The sequence below is a fragment of the Corvus moneduloides genome, chromosome 6, assembly GCF_009650955.1.
Source record: "Corvus moneduloides isolate bCorMon1 chromosome 6, bCorMon1.pri, whole genome shotgun sequence".
In the NCBI taxonomy this organism is placed as follows: Eukaryota; Metazoa; Chordata; class Aves; order Passeriformes; family Corvidae; genus Corvus; species Corvus moneduloides.
In genome coordinates, this window is record NC_045481.1 from 25,783,468 (window position 1) to 25,801,385 (window position 17,918).

At 38.5% G+C, this 17,918-nt stretch overlaps 2 protein-coding genes across 2 annotated transcripts; one reads left to right on the plus strand and one right to left on the minus strand.

Moving 5' to 3' along the window:
* Positions 1 to 2,290: 2,290 nt before the first annotated feature.
* On the minus strand, positions 2,291 to 17,761 carry SRP54 (signal recognition particle 54). Its single transcript, XM_032113290.1, has 16 exons — positions 17,629 to 17,761; positions 14,004 to 14,112; positions 12,471 to 12,562; positions 11,818 to 11,902; positions 10,788 to 10,892; positions 9,081 to 9,147; positions 8,938 to 8,995; positions 8,457 to 8,607; positions 7,422 to 7,570; positions 5,946 to 6,046; positions 5,750 to 5,836; positions 5,266 to 5,339; positions 4,906 to 5,014; positions 3,967 to 4,137; positions 3,396 to 3,491; positions 2,291 to 2,756 (listed from the first exon to the last, which is right to left on the minus strand). The coding sequence occupies exons 2-16, from the start codon at positions 14,079 to 14,081 to the stop codon at positions 2,665 to 2,667; spliced, it is 1,515 nt and encodes a 504-aa protein (XP_031969181.1). The 5' UTR covers positions 14,082 to 14,112; positions 17,629 to 17,761; the 3' UTR covers positions 2,291 to 2,664.
* LOC116445465 (translation initiation factor IF-2-like) lies at positions 16,081 to 17,887 on the plus strand. The gene is made up of 2 exons (XM_032112052.1): positions 16,081 to 16,102; positions 17,190 to 17,887. Exons 1-2 carry the CDS (start codon positions 16,081 to 16,083, stop codon positions 17,885 to 17,887), a joined length of 720 nt encoding a protein of 239 aa, XP_031967943.1.
* Positions 17,888 to 17,918: the final 31 nt, after the last annotated feature.

The following is a 17,918-nucleotide window of genomic DNA, read 5'->3' on the forward strand; positions in this document are numbered from 1 at the left end:
TTCTGTTTAGTAAAGGACTGGTTGGAATAGAGTAACCAGCTCCTCAAGAGCATTAAACCATCAACTAACCAACTTGCTTTCCTTTGCCTCTACTGTGATTTTAGCAGCTGTATAGTCATATTAAACCTAATCTTTCACCTCCCAGAAAAATTAGCATTTGCAACTTAGGTTTAATACATTTAGCACATTAATATTGAAAGGCCTGTGGAAAGGTAGAGAGTTAACAAATAAAGCCGTAACTATTTGTGTGTGCTAAGAGTTAATTGTCCAGCTTCTATCACACAGCTATCTATTGACCATTATAACCATTTCCTCTCAGTAGGCTGCTCAGCAGCAGACTGAGCTCAAACAGCTCAGACTTTTAAAAGCTTGTCTGACAGCAGCAACAGCTTTCAGCAAGATATACACAGGAAGACAGACCTCAGTCTTCTAAGCATTTCCAGTGAATTTGGCTTGACTCTAGCTCTTCAAGGTTCTTGTATGCCAGAGAAAACTTTTCTGCAGACTTTTCTGAGATCCTGTAGAGGATGAGTACAAAAACCCCTAATGCAAGAAAATGGTGCTGGGAGTATTGTTACACACTTGCCAGGAGAGTTGTATTTGCATCAAGCTGTGAGAGGCCATGTAAGTCACCAATCCATTTAGAAGTACTCCTATACAGCTGAACTCTTGTTCTTAGTGTCTCCATCATGGATGTGGGGTTTTTTTCCAGACTTGGGATCATCAGGCAATTTTTCTAAGCAGGCTCCTAAGTATTTTCTGCCTGGCTTGCTAAGGTGAGAGCAATATACATGTTACTCATTCCAGCATCTAGCTTAGAAGTAATAATTGACATATCTTATACTTTAAAGAAAATGCATTCTCTACTTGCCCTTGTCTCTGCCAACACTCAGCTAGTGACAGCTCTTCCTATCTGGTTGCAGTTTTAGTACTTGGGAAATGGTGAACTAAAAGTTAAAACTAAATGTAGGCCACAAGCTGAACATAAGAGTTAATTGTTGGTAACTTGACAAGTCTGACTGAGCCTGTCCTGGAGCACAGTGCTTCACTCTTCATCCTCAATATCCCTATTCATGTTTGATTTCCATCAAAAACATTAACCATCCACTCTCCCCTAAGGACTTCATTTCAAACCAAGATTTCATACTGCATGGTTCTGCATATTGCATTGCTTTATACTGCTCAAGAACTAAAAATACTATAAAAAAGAAAAATCAAGTTTTAGTAAGCATACCACTTCAGTAGCTGAGGACAGCTTCCCTACAAACTGGTGATATGCAAAGACTCATTCTTTTGTCATACTTAAAATACAAAGATTCAACTTAATTGATCAGTTTACAGATTAATGCTATGCATAAAATGCAGTGCATTTAGGGAGATGGCATACTTGAAGATTTTTCAGCACCTTCCATATATTGAACACATACCACTAATCAAGCAGGAGATAGTTTCACATTACAGCATACCTTACATTTTATTAGTGCAAGAGTATAATTTCCTATGTAAGATATTCCCTGTTAGCTGCCACTATCTCAGAGAACTGGCTGACAGAGGGACCCACTTGTTTTAATTACTGCACTCAACTTTTATCTAGACAGCAGCAAGAGGTGTCCATTTACAAACCAAGCACTCTGCAGTATATTAAAATTTATAATACACCCTCTTACCCTAAGATAAGGGTAAAAGATCTTACCATATTTGCCAAGATCTATGTTGGATTTCAAGGTTCATCTTGGTCTACACCTAGTTCTGAAGCCAGCCTGTAGATTCTACCCTTTTGAGACCAACAGAGTAAACTGAAATACTAAACAAATGCTATAGGAAATGAAGATCAGACTGTAGCTGAGTTGGGGCAGTATGTTCTGTTAGATACAGCTGTTTTAAAGTTCAGTACCAGCAAAAAATTTCACCGAATATGCATTACAAATTATCTCCAGAACAAAAGAACTGCTTAATTGGCAGCCTGGTATGAAGATTATCTTTAGCATATGAGACAGTTTGATATCTGCATACCTGTATTTTTTCAGTCACTTGATTCTTTGTGTATAGGGGAAGAATGATAAAATTCTTTACAACAAAGTCTTGTACAAACCTGAGCACAACACATCTACTTTCTAAAAATGCTCCACAGCTGAGCACCAACAGCACATTTTCAGGTACTGACACAGTCTTATAGTATCTATGCCAAACGTAAGTTACAACAGTCTTTAGAAACAAATCAAACTAAGGAAATAATCTCATTACATACTGATAAAAGACAGTTAAAAGGAACTGAAGAAACAGGCCATTCCCTTGTTTATAACCACTTAAATTTTATTTTACAGTATATTTGTGACATTTTATGTTACTATAACCAAAGATCAGGGTTGTTTACAAATATAATGGCTGCCATTTGATGTAAACGATTAAAAAGTGTCTCTAAATATTAAAATTTTACATCATGATTTTGTTTTATTAAACTGAATTACTCTTTGTGCCATCAGTTATTAGTGGAGAGGAACTAATTTAAGCAAAAATAGTTTTCAGAAATTAGATGTAGAAACTGAGAAGCCTGGATAAGATTTCAAAAGACCACTCTCTCATCACTGTAAAAAGGAAGAAAGCAAATTCATTTACTCAGGTTGCAATGAAGAGTCAACCAAGTCCATTTGTGTTAAGGCTTCTTTACATATTATTGAATCCCATCATGCCTTTCATATTCCCAGCAGCACCTTGTTGAAATTGTCTCATCATTGACTGCAAACCAGCCATGCCACCTGGAGAAAATAAGTGAGAACGTGAATGTGTTAATTAACTCTGAAGCACAGCTCTCTTGCTTGAGGCACCATTACTGTACACACACTATTCCAGTAATTTACAAAGGCAGAAGCCCAAGACTGAAACTAGGTTTAAACAGCTATTGAAAATAAAGAACTGAGTGACTAATTACAGAAAGGTCTGCAAAACACCAGGCTTTAAGATGACTTGTGTATTAAGAACTAGACAAAAGAAAAAACCTTGATGGAATGACTATTATCAATTAGTAAGGTTCAGGTATGGGGGGTCTTTATTTAAAGCTGCTCTTGTCAAATTTAATTACTTGAGGCAATCTTAGAAGAGAAGGGAAATCTAGGAAGATTTGTTTTACCACAGACATCCTTCAAGTCATCACTATTCCCAGACACCATTCCAATTGCTCATTTTGAGAGCTGAATCCAAATGAAAAGACTAGATTAAGCACTGCTAAGTGCAAAGCATTTGGACTAAATTTTCTGATTCTTGTTAGAAAACCCTAGAAATACTTAATACTGATATATAATGCATATAGTCTCCCATCCCCCTCCTCACTTCTATATTTCAAATGCTCCACCATAATTAGCAGTCTTCTCTTCAAGCTATAAAAATTCAGTACATACCCATATGATGAAGAACTCTTGGATCCATCATCTTTGCCATCTGCTGGTTCAGTTTGGCCAGCTGAGATGGGTTTACATTCTTGGACATATCACCACCTAAATAAAAAGAAAAGAGCAATCGTAAGAAAACGGATTAACATGCGGGGCTAGAAATAAAATAAATCCAAATGTTACCTCCTAATTCTAGACTCAAATCAATGAGTCCATTATTAGAAGTTACTACATCAGCCACTTAAAAGTCCATTTAGGATCAGCAGTCCCTGCACTCCACATAACAGAATGGAGTGTTAGTACTGTAGCAGTAATCAAGTCTGCATTGATAGAAATACAGTAGCTTTCCTTGCTAAGTTACACATCGGTGGCATGAAGAACAGTGCACCTCTTACCAGTCACATGAAAGAACTTTCAAACATCATGAGAATGAGTGAGCTACAACTCACTTTCTCCTCTCCCTAATCAGTATGCTCTCATGTCCTCTGTGTTCACACATCAAGTGACCTCCCCAATGAGTTAATAAATTTTAGGGTGGGGTGTTTGGTTTGCAGTCTTTTGTTTGTCTGAGGATTTTTACCTTTGAAAAGCCCTTTGATGCCTCCCATCTTTTTCACCATCTGTGCAAACTTAGTGTATTGGGTCAAAAGCTCCTGAACATCTCTGGTAGAAACACCTGATCCTCTTGCTACTCTTTGGATTCTTCCTGGCTGCTTACTGAAAACTTTGGCACCATCTGTACTGTCAAGTTCTGCAATTACAGGGGGGAAAAGAAAAATCCATTGAGTTACTGACATTAAAAACTGTTACAATTGGAAGTAAACCTGTTCTCATTGTTGAGAATCGAATTCTGAACCAGAGAATAAAAACATAGTTTTAGAAGTGACAATGTAAAATTTTACATAAATCACTGAGACATAATATTCTAGGAAGTAATACTAAAAAGCTCTTATAGTCATATGTTAATCACCATGATAGAAGAAAAGCTGTGTGAATAAATTATGCTCTTGGCATACTTGGTCTTAAGCCATATTAATGGGTTTAGCACAAGGGTCAGAGCATACTACTGCAGGAGTTATGGGTGGATTAGAAACAACACTTTGAATTCCAGAGATCAGGCTATGTCACCAAGTAAATTTGAGCACGGGTAGGAAAAAAGACAGCAATGCCAGATTACAGATTAACATAGTTTTTTAATTTGCAAGTATAGCATTAATAATTTATGAACAGTTACAACACAAAAAATAAAAATATATTAATTTCCAATAGAATGGAAATTATTCAAAATTCTACCTACTCTACACAAGACAGAGCAGCAACAGGCAAAGTATCTCTAAATATTTAGATTTATTAAGAAATCTGGAGACACAGGTACTCCTTGCTATTTCCAAGAATGTTAAATGCTTGTCATTTTCTGTGGTTGTACATGCTACAGTATGTCTTTTTGTTTCCAGGAAGATCTCTCTAAATAAGCTTGTTCAACAATTAATTAAAAAATAGTCAGTGAAATTTGTTTTACCTTGATCATTCATACTGTCCATTATAGTCATGAGTTTCTTTAGCCTTGCCATTGATTCCTGTTCATTGCCTTTACTCATGAAGTCAGTTCCAAAACCAGGGATCATGCCCTTGTTTTAAGAATGGAAAACAAAAGCTGTGTCAGAATAGGCAAAGCTATAACTTTAATTAAGCAGAAAGATATACAGACAGCAACTGTTAGTTCAGTAGTTAGATACTGCAGTAGGCAAATCATTTCACCTTTTTGAAAAACATAGAGCACAGATTATAACAAATTTCAATTAAGAGTTTTAAGTTTATAGAAATTTGTCAAATATCAATGAAAATCTGATAAAATAAAATTATTTTGGGGATAACTAACCAAGATCTGACTGAATGGTCCCATTTTCATGATGTTTTGGAATTGTTCATACATATCTCTTAATGTAAATTGACCTGAAGCACAACAACAAAAGAAAAGTTAGCAGAAGTCACACATTAACATTTTGGTCTTACTCTCCTTTTTCAATTATTCTTCATGTTTATAAGGTAAATACTATACTACATAGATAAGTGGATAAATAAACCTCTAATATGGCCAAACAGTTTCAGATAGCACATGCTGAACCATTAAGCTAGTCACTCTGCAGTTATAGTCTGACAGACTTATCATTTGAAAAACACAACTCAATTTACTTGGCCGCCACATTTACTGGAGAAAGAATAACCATTCTTCACTGTGCACATGAACAAGTTGTTTCTGTCTACACACAGCACAAATTAATTCAGTGGTCTCCGTCGCAGAGAACCTGCCACAGTCAGGTCACTGTAATGCATCTGCTATTCAGGCCTTGGGAGTAACTTACCATGTTTTAGCTTTTCTATGAGTGCTTCGTTATCATCCAACTTTAACTCATTTACTTTATCTATCAATCCTTCAATATCACCCATACCTGGAAAAAGAAAACAGCTCTGAAATTAGCATTAAGATTAAGATTACACTTTGACTTTCCATTATCCAATTAAAAGTGTCTTGTAAGTACAGTTGTACATAAGACATACCAAGCAGCTTGCTGATGAAAGGCTGTGTTTTAAAGGGTTCAAAGTCATCTATGTGCTCGCCAGTTCCAATAAAAATAATAGGACTCTTTGTGGCAGCAACTCTGCAATAAAATATATTTTATGAAATGGCCTCTCAAATACCATCTATCTTTTGTACCACCTATTAACATAATCAGCTAGGCAGCATCAACACTATGCATTCTGTCTGAAGTATCTGCCTTACTCCTCAAACTACTAATGAAAAAACATCCAGCACTGGGATGTTTAGCTCAGAGTAGTTAAAAAGATTTTTCTCTAATTAGTACTTTATGAAATACAAACTCTGTTTGGAAAAAATCATCAACAAAAATATAAGTTGCTTATTTTCATTGCTGAGTTTAAGAAACTTGAGTGGAAAGAAAGAAAACCAAATCATCTCCAAATTATCCTTATACTGGGATATTACTGATCCATACTGATACTAATGATAATACTGTCAGATGACAGGTATTGATTACAATTTCTTCAAGGTACCTCATACAAAAGACAATCTCATTTCCAATACAGGAAAAAGCTCAAGCATAAGAAAACTCAGAACCTTTCCACCACATTTGTACTAGCTTTTATCTAAAACTCAGCTTTCAGTCCACAGACAGTACAGAGCAAACACAGCAGACTTAAGGCACACAAGCACATGACAACTAGAGCATGAGCAAAATGAAAATATGGAAAGCTTTAGTCTTCCAACATTATGCTATTAAAAAAGCAAAATACATATGGCAGTTTAGGAACTCTTAACACTTCAGATCAAAGACAGGCAGTGATTTAGTAAGTCAGTGTCAGCTAATTTTGACTGTTTTGACAAATCATCTCAGCTCCATACAAACTATATCATTGAAAGGCAGCTGGAACAATCATAAAAGGCTGAAGATAAAATGTAACATTTTCTAGTCCACACTCTGCCAAGATACAGCACATGGGAAGTCCAACAAGAATGGAATCACCTAAGTATGACCACAGACAACTTTTCACCAAGTTTCTGGACGCTGCCAATCCAGAAGTTTAATTTGCATCACAGTTTTAAGGTCACTAGATATGACAAGGTACACTTTTTCCCCTTTTGGAAAAAACTCTCGGGGTGCAAAACTTTTCATGTCAGTCATATCTATTGAGCCCAGATTTATCTTTTTGGAAAAATGCCTGATACACAATATGCAATGAATATTGCTTGATGCTGATTTCAGGAGATAAAAGTCTGACCTGTGACAATACATACTACTGCACTGAAAATACATCATATCATCTGATTCTGACATTAAATATCAACAGGTGATCCTACCCACCAGAAGAAGGGTAAGAATCTAAATGTGACTGACTTAGATTCTGTGCAGTGTGACAGTGACACTTCCACAGAACAGGTTTCTGCGAGACACAAACGCATTTCATGGCTGACTGTGCATGGCCAGACGCTGGACACTATTATACCACAGTACTTACGCACTAAGAGCTCCACCTCCTTTGGCATGTCCATCAAGCTTAGTAACAATAACAGAAGCTACATCTACTTTGTCTTTGAAAGCTTTAGCTTGAGCTTCACAAGCTTGGCCAATGGAAGCATCCATCACATAAACAATGTTATCTGGTTGCTAGGAGAAATGAGATTCACAAAATAATCAATTCCTGCTTTACAAAACAATGTTCATGCATTATTATTATGTATGTTCAGTAGCAGAACTTACTGCAATAACAGTATACAAGAGCTGTATGCTAGAGTTTAAAACAGAATCACTGTTTTATGAACAATATTATCTAAGGACCGTTTAAAAAATTCTGATGCTGTATGACTACATGATTTATCTATAACATGAAACATTACAATTTAATAGGTTTGTGCTTATTAGTTATGTTTCAAGTGATTTTAGCCAGTATCTTGAGCCACTAAGCTAATTAGTATCTACAAGCAATTAATAGCTAACATCTTCCATTTGGTTTTACATTCAGATATTTAATACATCCATTCCTCTAAAAATAAATCAGCCATTAGCAGGAATTGTGTGGGAAGTGTCATATTGTCATGCAAGACCACAGAATCAAACAAATAGCCAGACTTTTTAAAGCCATAGAAACACCAGCTTCATTTACATATCAAAACTGTTGAAAGTTATCCAATCATCTTCTCTGTTTCACTGCAATTATTTGTGACAATCACAGAAAGTTTAGTATTCATAGTTCAAGGAAACCAGATCAGACTAGTTCTTTTATCTAGTTTTTCAATGCAAAGATCCGGAAAAGTTAAAGCAGGAATGGCAGTCTGGTTATATGCAAGCATCCTTGAACAGAAGAACAGAAGAATTAAAACTGACACAAAACTAACAAGCACTGCTCATTCAGCCCTTGCTTATTCATACCTGTTTGTAATTTCTAATATAATCTAGGAGTTAAAGCAAAATGCACACAGAACATTAGAATAAAGATCAATCAATTGTCATCAAATGACTATGCCAAGTTACTGTATTTCTCAAAACTACTTACTATGGCATTAGCAACTTGTAACATCTCTTCAAACAAAGAGTCTTCTTGTTTGTGACGTCCACTTGTATCAACAATGATTATTTCGAAGTTTTCATTCTTAAATTTCTCAACACCTTCTGAGGCAATTATTACAGGATCCATTTCTGTATAACTGGTCAAAAAGAGAAAGAGACTCAGAATTTTGTCACTTGACTATAAACTTGTTAACTATAAATCTATCTAGATTTCAAGAGGGAATTCCTCTTATGCCAAGAGAAAATTGGTTAAAAATACACTTTCCTAAGCCATTTACCCTTACTGTTCAGTGAACCAAAGCACAAAGACTGAAGTCTGTCTCACCTGCTGGAAGTTGCAATAAGTTCTATTACACCTTCCCTCAAATTAGGTGATGCTAGATGGGGTTTAGTGCAAAATGTTCAATAAGGAACAATACATAATTGGAGTTGAATTGTTCTCCAAAGTGATTCTGAAAGATGCTTACCTCCCATAAAAGGGAATTCTTGCTTTTGTGGCATTCTGCTTTAACTGGTCAAAAGCACCTGTAAGACAGGTATAGTCAAGGGACTACTTAAGAAAATCTATAATATTATAGATAGAGAACTACATCATTAAAGTCTGTGTTACCTGCTCTGTATGTGTCTGCACATATTAAACAAGTCTTCCAGCCTTTCCTCTGATAGAAGTACGCTAACTGTGAAATAAAATCCAAAACAAGTAGTTACACCAAAGTCCCACTGACATGACACTTCCAACATCTTGTAAGTCTCACACAGAGGACACAAAGTCAAGCCAGCCTTTCTATAACTGAGGCCACAGAGTAAGACTGTTCACTGTTAGCATGGCCATTATTTAGAAAAGCACGTTATAAATAATTATTAATGGCAAGATGGAAACACCTGCTTGACTCTGTTTCTGATTTCAATTTCTTGAAATGACAATTTCTAGGAATGACTACAAATAACTTAAGTTCCCATTTTACTAACTCCTGAATTCTTCTTACTGCAGATAAATTAATCCTGCAGATTGGACTAGGACGTAGAAACTACCCAAAGCAATACTTCAATATCAAGTACCATAATGGCTACAACTTGTACAGCTCTATGTTTCTGTTCTTCCACAGGAACAAAGATATTTCCCTTTAAAGGACATGTTTAAAAGCAGTGGATAGAATCCTTAACCTTCTTACAACACTCAGCTTCACTGGTGCTATGTACGTTCACAAAACACTTGACTGACCAAAGACAAATGTTCAAAATAAAGTTCACCTACAGAAGCATTAAAGTGTTCTGAAATCAGAGCAGGCTATACTGAGTTTATCACTATATGTAAATCTCAAAAGGAGATGACAAAAAACAACAAAGATGCATCTTTTTCCACAGGATAATTTCTCCTCACAACTTGGAATATATCCAGCTCTGTCTCGGGGTGAATGATGAGCGAGTCAAGAGCTTATGGTTTAAGAGAAAAGGGCAGATTAGTGAGGGTGATGTTGTGGGTGTTTGTTACAGGCCACCTGATGAGAAGGAGCAAGTGGATGAGGCCTTCTACAGGCAGCTTGAAGCAGCCTCAAAGTCACAGGCCCTGGTTCTTGTGGGGGACTTCAAGCACCCTGACATCTGCTGGAGAAGCAATGCAGTGAAGCACAAACCATCCAGGAGGTTCCTGGAAAGCACAGATGACAACTTTCTGTCACAGGTAGCAAATGATCCCACAAGGAATGGTGTGCTGTTTGACCTTACACTAACAAACGGGGAAGGCCTTGTTGGAGAGGTGAAGATATGTTGATTCAGAGCATTTCTTTTTTAGCCTTAAAAAAATACAAACGCAAATTTTCTCAATGAATCAGGGGCTGGAAGAGGTTTCATATCACCCATTTATACTTAACTGAGGTATCTAATACAAAGGCCAAATTCCTCTCGTTTTCCTAAATAAGTAATAGAATAAGCATCCAGTCTTAATACTAGTCTTAATCCTAGAAAGTGAATTACAATGTTGTGGTTTAACTCCACTAAGTACAAGGACAAATAGAAAGACTCTTATCCATATAGGGTATTGTTTCATCAAGAGTTTCGTTTAAAAAGTTTTGAAGGGAGTCCTACAAGCCATAAATTGCCCCAAAAGAATATTACTTTGAACATTCATCTCATCTCAGAAACCCCTCTGCAAATGTATCTCTACATGGTAGTGAGTTACAGCTTTCCTACTAACAAAACCAGCAGAGATCACAAGCCAATCCTACCTAAGGAGTCCAATGACCACCAGCTTCCCCAAGGCAAAAAAAACCCCAACAAACAAACCAAAAACGATGCAAAGAGATTCACTGTATGTTACCTTTGAACAAGTTGTTGTTTTACCACTTCCTTGCAAACCAACAAACATTATAATATTCTGTTTTCCTTTGGTAGGTGTCCATGCCTTGACTCCAGGATCTACAAGCTAAAGAACGAAGAGTAATATAGGTAGCAAATTTCCAAAGCACAGAACAGCTGGTGTCACAGTCATGCTAGGTGCCTGGTTTCATATTCAAAGGAGCAAATCGATTTTTGCACATTGTCATCTTAATCTGGCTTAGGTTCTTGTTGATTTACAGTGAACAGCAACAGCCCGTGCAAGATATCTATACTACATAATGTTCTGCATGATAATTCTGCCACAATAACAGCATTAATTTCTTTCTAACACCAAGCATAGTCAGGGTGGCCTGTATATATGGCAAAAGGATAACAACCAACACAGAAAGGTGACCTCTGCCCCTCTGTCACTGCTCAGGATGGGCTTCTTCTAGTAAGAATCCTACAGCATAGAAGGCTTTTTAGGGTTGCAGCCTCACTTGTGAAATGAGTAGAAGGTACATACATTCCTGAGAGCCACCATATGTCTGGGCACAGACTACAGAAGAACAAATGACTACACTGTTAACTGGACAGAGGTCAGAATATGGATACCCAAGTCCTGATTTGACCAAGAAGGCAGATTTATGAGAAATGTTGCTTTGAGCTGTTGGGTTATTACTTAACACGTTCCCAAAGACTTATAAGTAGTCTGAATATTAGGGTAGCAAAGGTGTGTTCTGGGACAACCAAAGACAGTCTAGAAGCTAGCAGTACTTTACTCTTGTCTTTACCTTCCAGTTGAAGAATAAGAACAATTGAACTTAAAGCTTAAACTGAAGTTAGTTTGAGAAATGCCCAGGATGTAGTTTCAATTAGAATACTACTGTTTGCAATAGTAAGAAGCCTCACATCAGAAAGCATAACTGCAGGTACCACATAACCACTCAAAATCTTGGCTTGCTACTGCACTACTTCCAAGCCCAGACTGTACAAGGAAAGTGATGCAATGCAGAATTTTTAAGTCCTACCTTAACAAGCTCTTTAAAGACTGCATGCTGGATCATTTTTCTTTTGTTAAGGCCAGATGCCATTTCTTCAAGATCAATTGCAGACCTGAGTTTAAGAAAACCATGAAACAACTAGCATAACTGAATGCATCACTTGAACCTAGTAATAAACGAAGTTTTTGCAACTGCAACAGCACCCTGATTTGTTCTGAGTTTTCAGATAGGATGTACTTAAGAAGTGACATGCATGGGAGACATTCTTATGTGGAGGACAAAAACAGGTTTCTAAAATGCATCTTTCAGACTTGCATTTACTTAGATTACACATCTGAAAATAGGCAACGTAACAGTACTAGTCACATACACGTATCTATTTATAGCCAGCACAGAACATGTGAAGATGATGTGTCTAGGAAGTAATGAAGAACTTGTTTATCAGACAACTCAACTGATGACAGCAATAGATATTTGAAACAAGCCTGTAACAGCAAAAAATGACTAAATTTGACTGAAGATTCTTTTGATGGAACTGGCTAAACATTTAGTTCAAAGTAAACTCAGTGTGTCTAAAAAAACCCCAACATATAAAGTTACAAATTAGTTGTTCTTTGTAAACTCAAATTACAGCTTTTACAAATATCAGAAGTTAAATGCATTTTCACTATTTCACTTACTTGACATTTTCTCTGAGTTGCTTCACAAGTTTGATATTAACATCAGCTTCCAGTAATGCTGTACATACTTCTTTTAACATAGCATTTAAAACCTTCGGAGTATAAAAGAAAAATTAGAGAAATTGTTTTACAATACACAGACATTAACTAGGCCACTATTAGGTCAAAATAAGAATGTTAAAGTCTATTTATGATACAACCATGGCTTTCACAAATTAAATGCATGTAGTCCTACCATTAAATCAACTGTCACAAAAAAAACCTGTGCATTTGTTCCTATGTAAATACAATTTAAATCTGAAAGGGTAATACTGAAAGAGAAGGGTTCTCAATTTTAACAAGTGCACACTGTATAACACTAACACAAAACACTTCCTATTGCATTATGGCCAGCAGCTCATATGGCAGCAAGACTTCCTAAACTTCCCTCTGGGTACTCCTTAGAGAGTACATCAAAAAAAAAATCTCAGATCACAACCCCATTTCTGTAAATAACAATATTCCTTAGCTGTAAGATGGACACCCTGCTAGCTGCATTTTCAGAAACTGGACTGCTGCTCTGATTGTATGCCTTTTAGGTAAGCAGGTGCCTCAGCTAGAAACCCTGTTTATTCTGAGTTTTCAAAGTCTTGAACAGAAAGATTTTTCTGAAAGTAACACCTGCATAAATGATCTCATTTTCACATCTTGAGCTCTTGCAGGATAAAAGCTTCCATAGCTAAAAAAATTTAATTGGGCTGTATTTGCTTCAATTAAGGATTTTTTGTCTCCCAGAAGAACATATATTAGAAGTTTTTCTCTATGCATAAGTTCTAACCCTACAGCTCTCAATGAGCCTACTTTTTAGTTACTTTAAGCCACCCATCTTTCCACCTGAAAAGCGTTTCTAGCAATCTATGTACTCAGAGACACTTCGAAACCATCACATTAGTTAGTTTTCCATCTTGTATTGCACTCCTATGACAGAACACACCTAGTTATAATTTCAACCTCTTAATTAGAAAAAATACAGACCATACCAAGCCAAACAAACTTCCTGAACCACACACTGGCTTGAATATAAAGGCAGCAAATGCAAAACATCCCTCACATTTCAGACAGCAAAGCTTACATTGAAACATATTTGTTCTTCCACATTTCAGTTTCTAGCAGCCTAGTACACATCTCCATAGTCTGCCTGTGCACACACATAAATCAGAGCAGGCACCTACCTTTCATCCAAACTTAGGTACACATTGCCTCCCTCCAGCATTACCTCCACAGAACACTAATCTCCCTAAGTACAGCCACCAGGCTCAAGGACCCTTTCACCACGGGACCCACTATGTCTGAGGTGATGATCCAGGTATAAATCTAGTTTTACGTTCAGGCAGTACTCTTAGGGGCTTAAAACCTCTAGTAGAAATTTTACGTGAAGGAAAAAAAAAAAGTCTAGGGAGAACATCAGCCTACTTCAAGCTTCTCATCAGCCTTTGAGAGCTTTTTCTCAGAACTTTTCAAGTGTTAGTGCCACCACATTTGTACACTACATACCTCTTCATTGATAATTGTAGCATTGCTCAGTGAGCGCAATGCTGAAGTTATTTTTCTTCCAAGATCTGCCAGAACCATTTTGGCGGCTTCAAGTACAACTCAGAAGGATCTGGAAAAAAATTTAAAAATCAAATTTTAAACTATTTGAAGCTATGTCATCACAAATTAATTATTCAAGTAACTTTTGGGTAAGAATACTGCTTTGCATTCTAGAAAGTGCACAAGTTTTACTTTTGAAAGTTATTTTTAGGAAATATTGGCCTGAAGTTAATTTTAGGCAATTCTGATGGCCTACTTAAAAAGAGAGATACCACACCTCAATTAGGAAGGATTTCACTGTGTAGAAGAAATGTGCATTGAATTCACCATGGAAAAAAACCAGTCCAGATAGACATCCAGAAAGAATGCTAAATGCTTTTTATCCTCTTATCAGCAATATACTACATGACAGAATAAAATCAAGCAGAATAGCCTAGAAACTCTGCATCCTGCAAAAACAGTATGACCAGAAGCAAAATATTTTGCTAGCAAAATTCAACATTATTTATCAGTTGCATTTTATCCAGCTTCCACTAAATCAAACTGAATTTCCCATTTCAGTAACCCTACAAACATACTTGCATTTTGATAAGCAAAATTAATATAGTAGTTTTTAACAGCTGTATTGGAAAAACAGACTATTTTTGTTCCCTAGAAACACCAATCTCATATATAAGCCTAAAGCATACCATAACTTACAGTTAGGAAACCATAAAAAGTTAATTTCTGAAAGGTACACATTCTAGTTAACATGCTAAACCACTCCACCCCCTATATAAGGTGGCAAGATAGTCAGGAGAACGCATGGTAGAATCAGCAATCTAAAATTCTGAATAAGGGCAAACCAAAACTTGTCTGAAGAGCAAAAATTTGCAACACCACAGCTACTGCTGGAATGAAGCACTTCAAATACTTCTTATCTTCCACTTACAGTGTTGCTTTCTTGTACTCAACTGAAACTACTCCCTTGCTGACAGCCAAAATCAGAATCTCACATTTGAACTCCTCCTTTCAGAACTGAAAGCCAAGTTCCCAATAATGGGAGCCTCTGTAATCAAAACAGATGAGAGTTTCAAAGATTTTTGGGACTTCCCCTTGCCTCAAATGAAAAGAAAACAGAGAAGAAAGGCCAGTCCATTTATTGAAATTCAGAATGCACCATTAGCTATATTCTGATTTTATTTAAGAGAGAGGGCTCCAACACGGCTAAGAAAGCAGCTCACTGTATACACACATCGAAATTTACCAGCTGCACAGACCCCAAAAAGCATTTTAAATGTGTTTATAAATAATAAAAGATAGATTCCATAAGAGCTGAAACAATGCACCCATGTAAGACAACCTCCAGATTGCTTTGTCTAATTGAGAGTTATTATTGTCACCAACTTGGCAGGTTAAACCAACAACAAAGCCCCCAAAACAACTGCCAGTCTAACCCACCTTCCCCTGATACTGAGGCCACAACGTAGAACAAAGTCTCCAGGAGCTTCAGAAGACATAGGATAAATAAACCCAGTGTAAATGCAGGAGTTGGGTAAGGCAAATGACACAGATAAATATATTCACACATTTTAAATTTAATGTACATTGAATGTACAAGCAATGATATCCCTTACCATCTCAATATTAATTAAAAGATTAGTCTATGCTTCCTAAGGAACTCTGCCAGTAGAGTATTTGCAAACCAGTACACTAACAGAAATGGATGTCCATCTTCTTACATTGCTGGAAGGGGATTTCTACATGATATCTGAAGTGGTAAAACTCCAAGGTTTCCTTACAAGGCATACAAGTCACATTATTGCAGGATAATTCTAAAAAAGCATTATTATCAATAGGCTCTACCAAAGGGTCTCAGCAAAACAGATGTTCAAAACGTTTTCCAGGTCATTTTGGATAATCACAATGTGTAAGAAAAAACAACCCCCCAAACCTTTAAAAATAGCTTTGCAACTCAGTAAGCTTGAGCTGCTAAAATGGCAACCAATGACAAACTTAACTATAATGCTTGGATATATCAGCTAAGAAATTTGATAGGATGACCAACATACAGAAGTCACGTGAATACTCAATATTTAAAATTAATTTCCAGAGTTCTACAGATTTCCAAATACAGAAGGTTAATTATTTCCTAATAAATGAATGTTTCCTTTGCAGAATTCCAAAAGCTTCTTCTGACAGCCCTAAAATAATAATAATTCAAATCCTTTGCTTAACGAGATGAGTTTAAGCATTTTCATATAAACTGCTCTCAGTAGCACATTATGAAATCGTAAGCCATCAGAATTTCTAAAGGCTGCCAAATACAGAAATTAATAGAACTTGTGACACAGTCCATCCAAGTCGAGAGCCACACTCCAGACAAAAACACACATAAGATGTTTTAGCAGGTAGGCAGCTTGGGCTGGCAGATAGCCAGAAGAGCATTAGCGGTAACTGCACTGCAGAACGTGTATGTACTGAGCAGCCCTAGTTCTGGAGACTTTAGCTTGAATGCAGCACCTCACAAACACACTGAGCAGGGCTAAACCCGGCAGGGCCCCCCAGGACACAGCCAGGCTGCCTGGAGCAGGCCTCGTGCTGAGCAAGGCCACGAGCTCTGTGCTGTCCGAGTCCCCTCTATGAGCAGCAGCCTGGGCACCTCCACACTGAGCTCCCAGGTCTTCGTGCTGCTGCAGTCCCAAGAACTCTGTGCTTCAGCCGTAAATGGGCATTTCAGGAATAAAGGGGCAGCAGAAATAGCGGATGTCTTTCTATGCCATAGCAAACCAGCAATGAAGCAACTCTGAAGATACAGACCACCCATCCCTGCCCACCCATCCAGCATAAACCTCCAACCAAATCTGTCTAGTTAAACTAGCAATACTCCAATGTACAAGATTTTGAAAAAAACATAGGTCTAACAGGTAAAAGCAGTTTAAACAGCTGCTTTAAAACATAACAGCTCTCTTAAAAGAAAACAAGCAAAATAAACACTTAAAAATTGTACAATAAAGTTATACTACATGTACACATACATGGATTAAGACCAACTGCAAGTCCAACACTGTAACAGAGAAGAGGCTGTTTCACAGGTGGGAATGCCTTAAGCTACTGCAGCTACGCTCAACCTCAACTTACGAGCTTCCACCTCCTAAAATTCTCCAGCTGACGATGGGAAGCGCCCCCAAGGCAGCAGCAGGGAACGGCTGTCTCGCTTATGGCCCAACGCCCTCATTTTCACGGGAAAAGAGATGAAGACAAAAGATGGGATACATGGCCGGTCGCTGCCTTTCCCCCAGGCACCCAGGGCTGGCTACAGACAGCGGCCGGACACCGGCTGGGCCAGTCCCGTCCCGGTGCTGTGGACAGCGGGGGCTGGGTCCGGGAGGCCCAGAACTGCTCCCGCGGAGCTCCGCCGGACTGAGGACCCTGCTCGGCCCGGGCTGCCGCAGGACAGACCGCCGCCCAACCCCGGGGTCGGCAAGCCGCGGTGCCTCCTGCTTCCCCGCCGGGACTGGGCCGGGGGCCCCTCCGCGTCACGAGAAACTGCCGCGGATCGCGGTGCCGCTTACGGAGCGGCTGCGGCGGCAGTGCCAGCACTCACCGAGAGAGCGGCGGGGGGCCCGCGGCCGGAGCCGTGCCCAGCCCAGCCCAGCCCAGCCCGCGGGGCGAGGCCGCCCAGCGAGACGCCGCTGGAAGCGCGAGGAGTCGCGCCGCCGCCGACCAGGGAAACGTCAGCACTGGCCGTCGCCCCACCGGCCCCCGTTGGCTTCCGCTTCCGGGACGCGCGCGGGCCCGCTGCGCCGTTAAGGTGGCTCGTGAGAACCTCCCACCCGCACCCGGCGCGGCACACGCGGGAATAGGGCCTCGCCGCCTTATGGCCGGGCGAGAGGC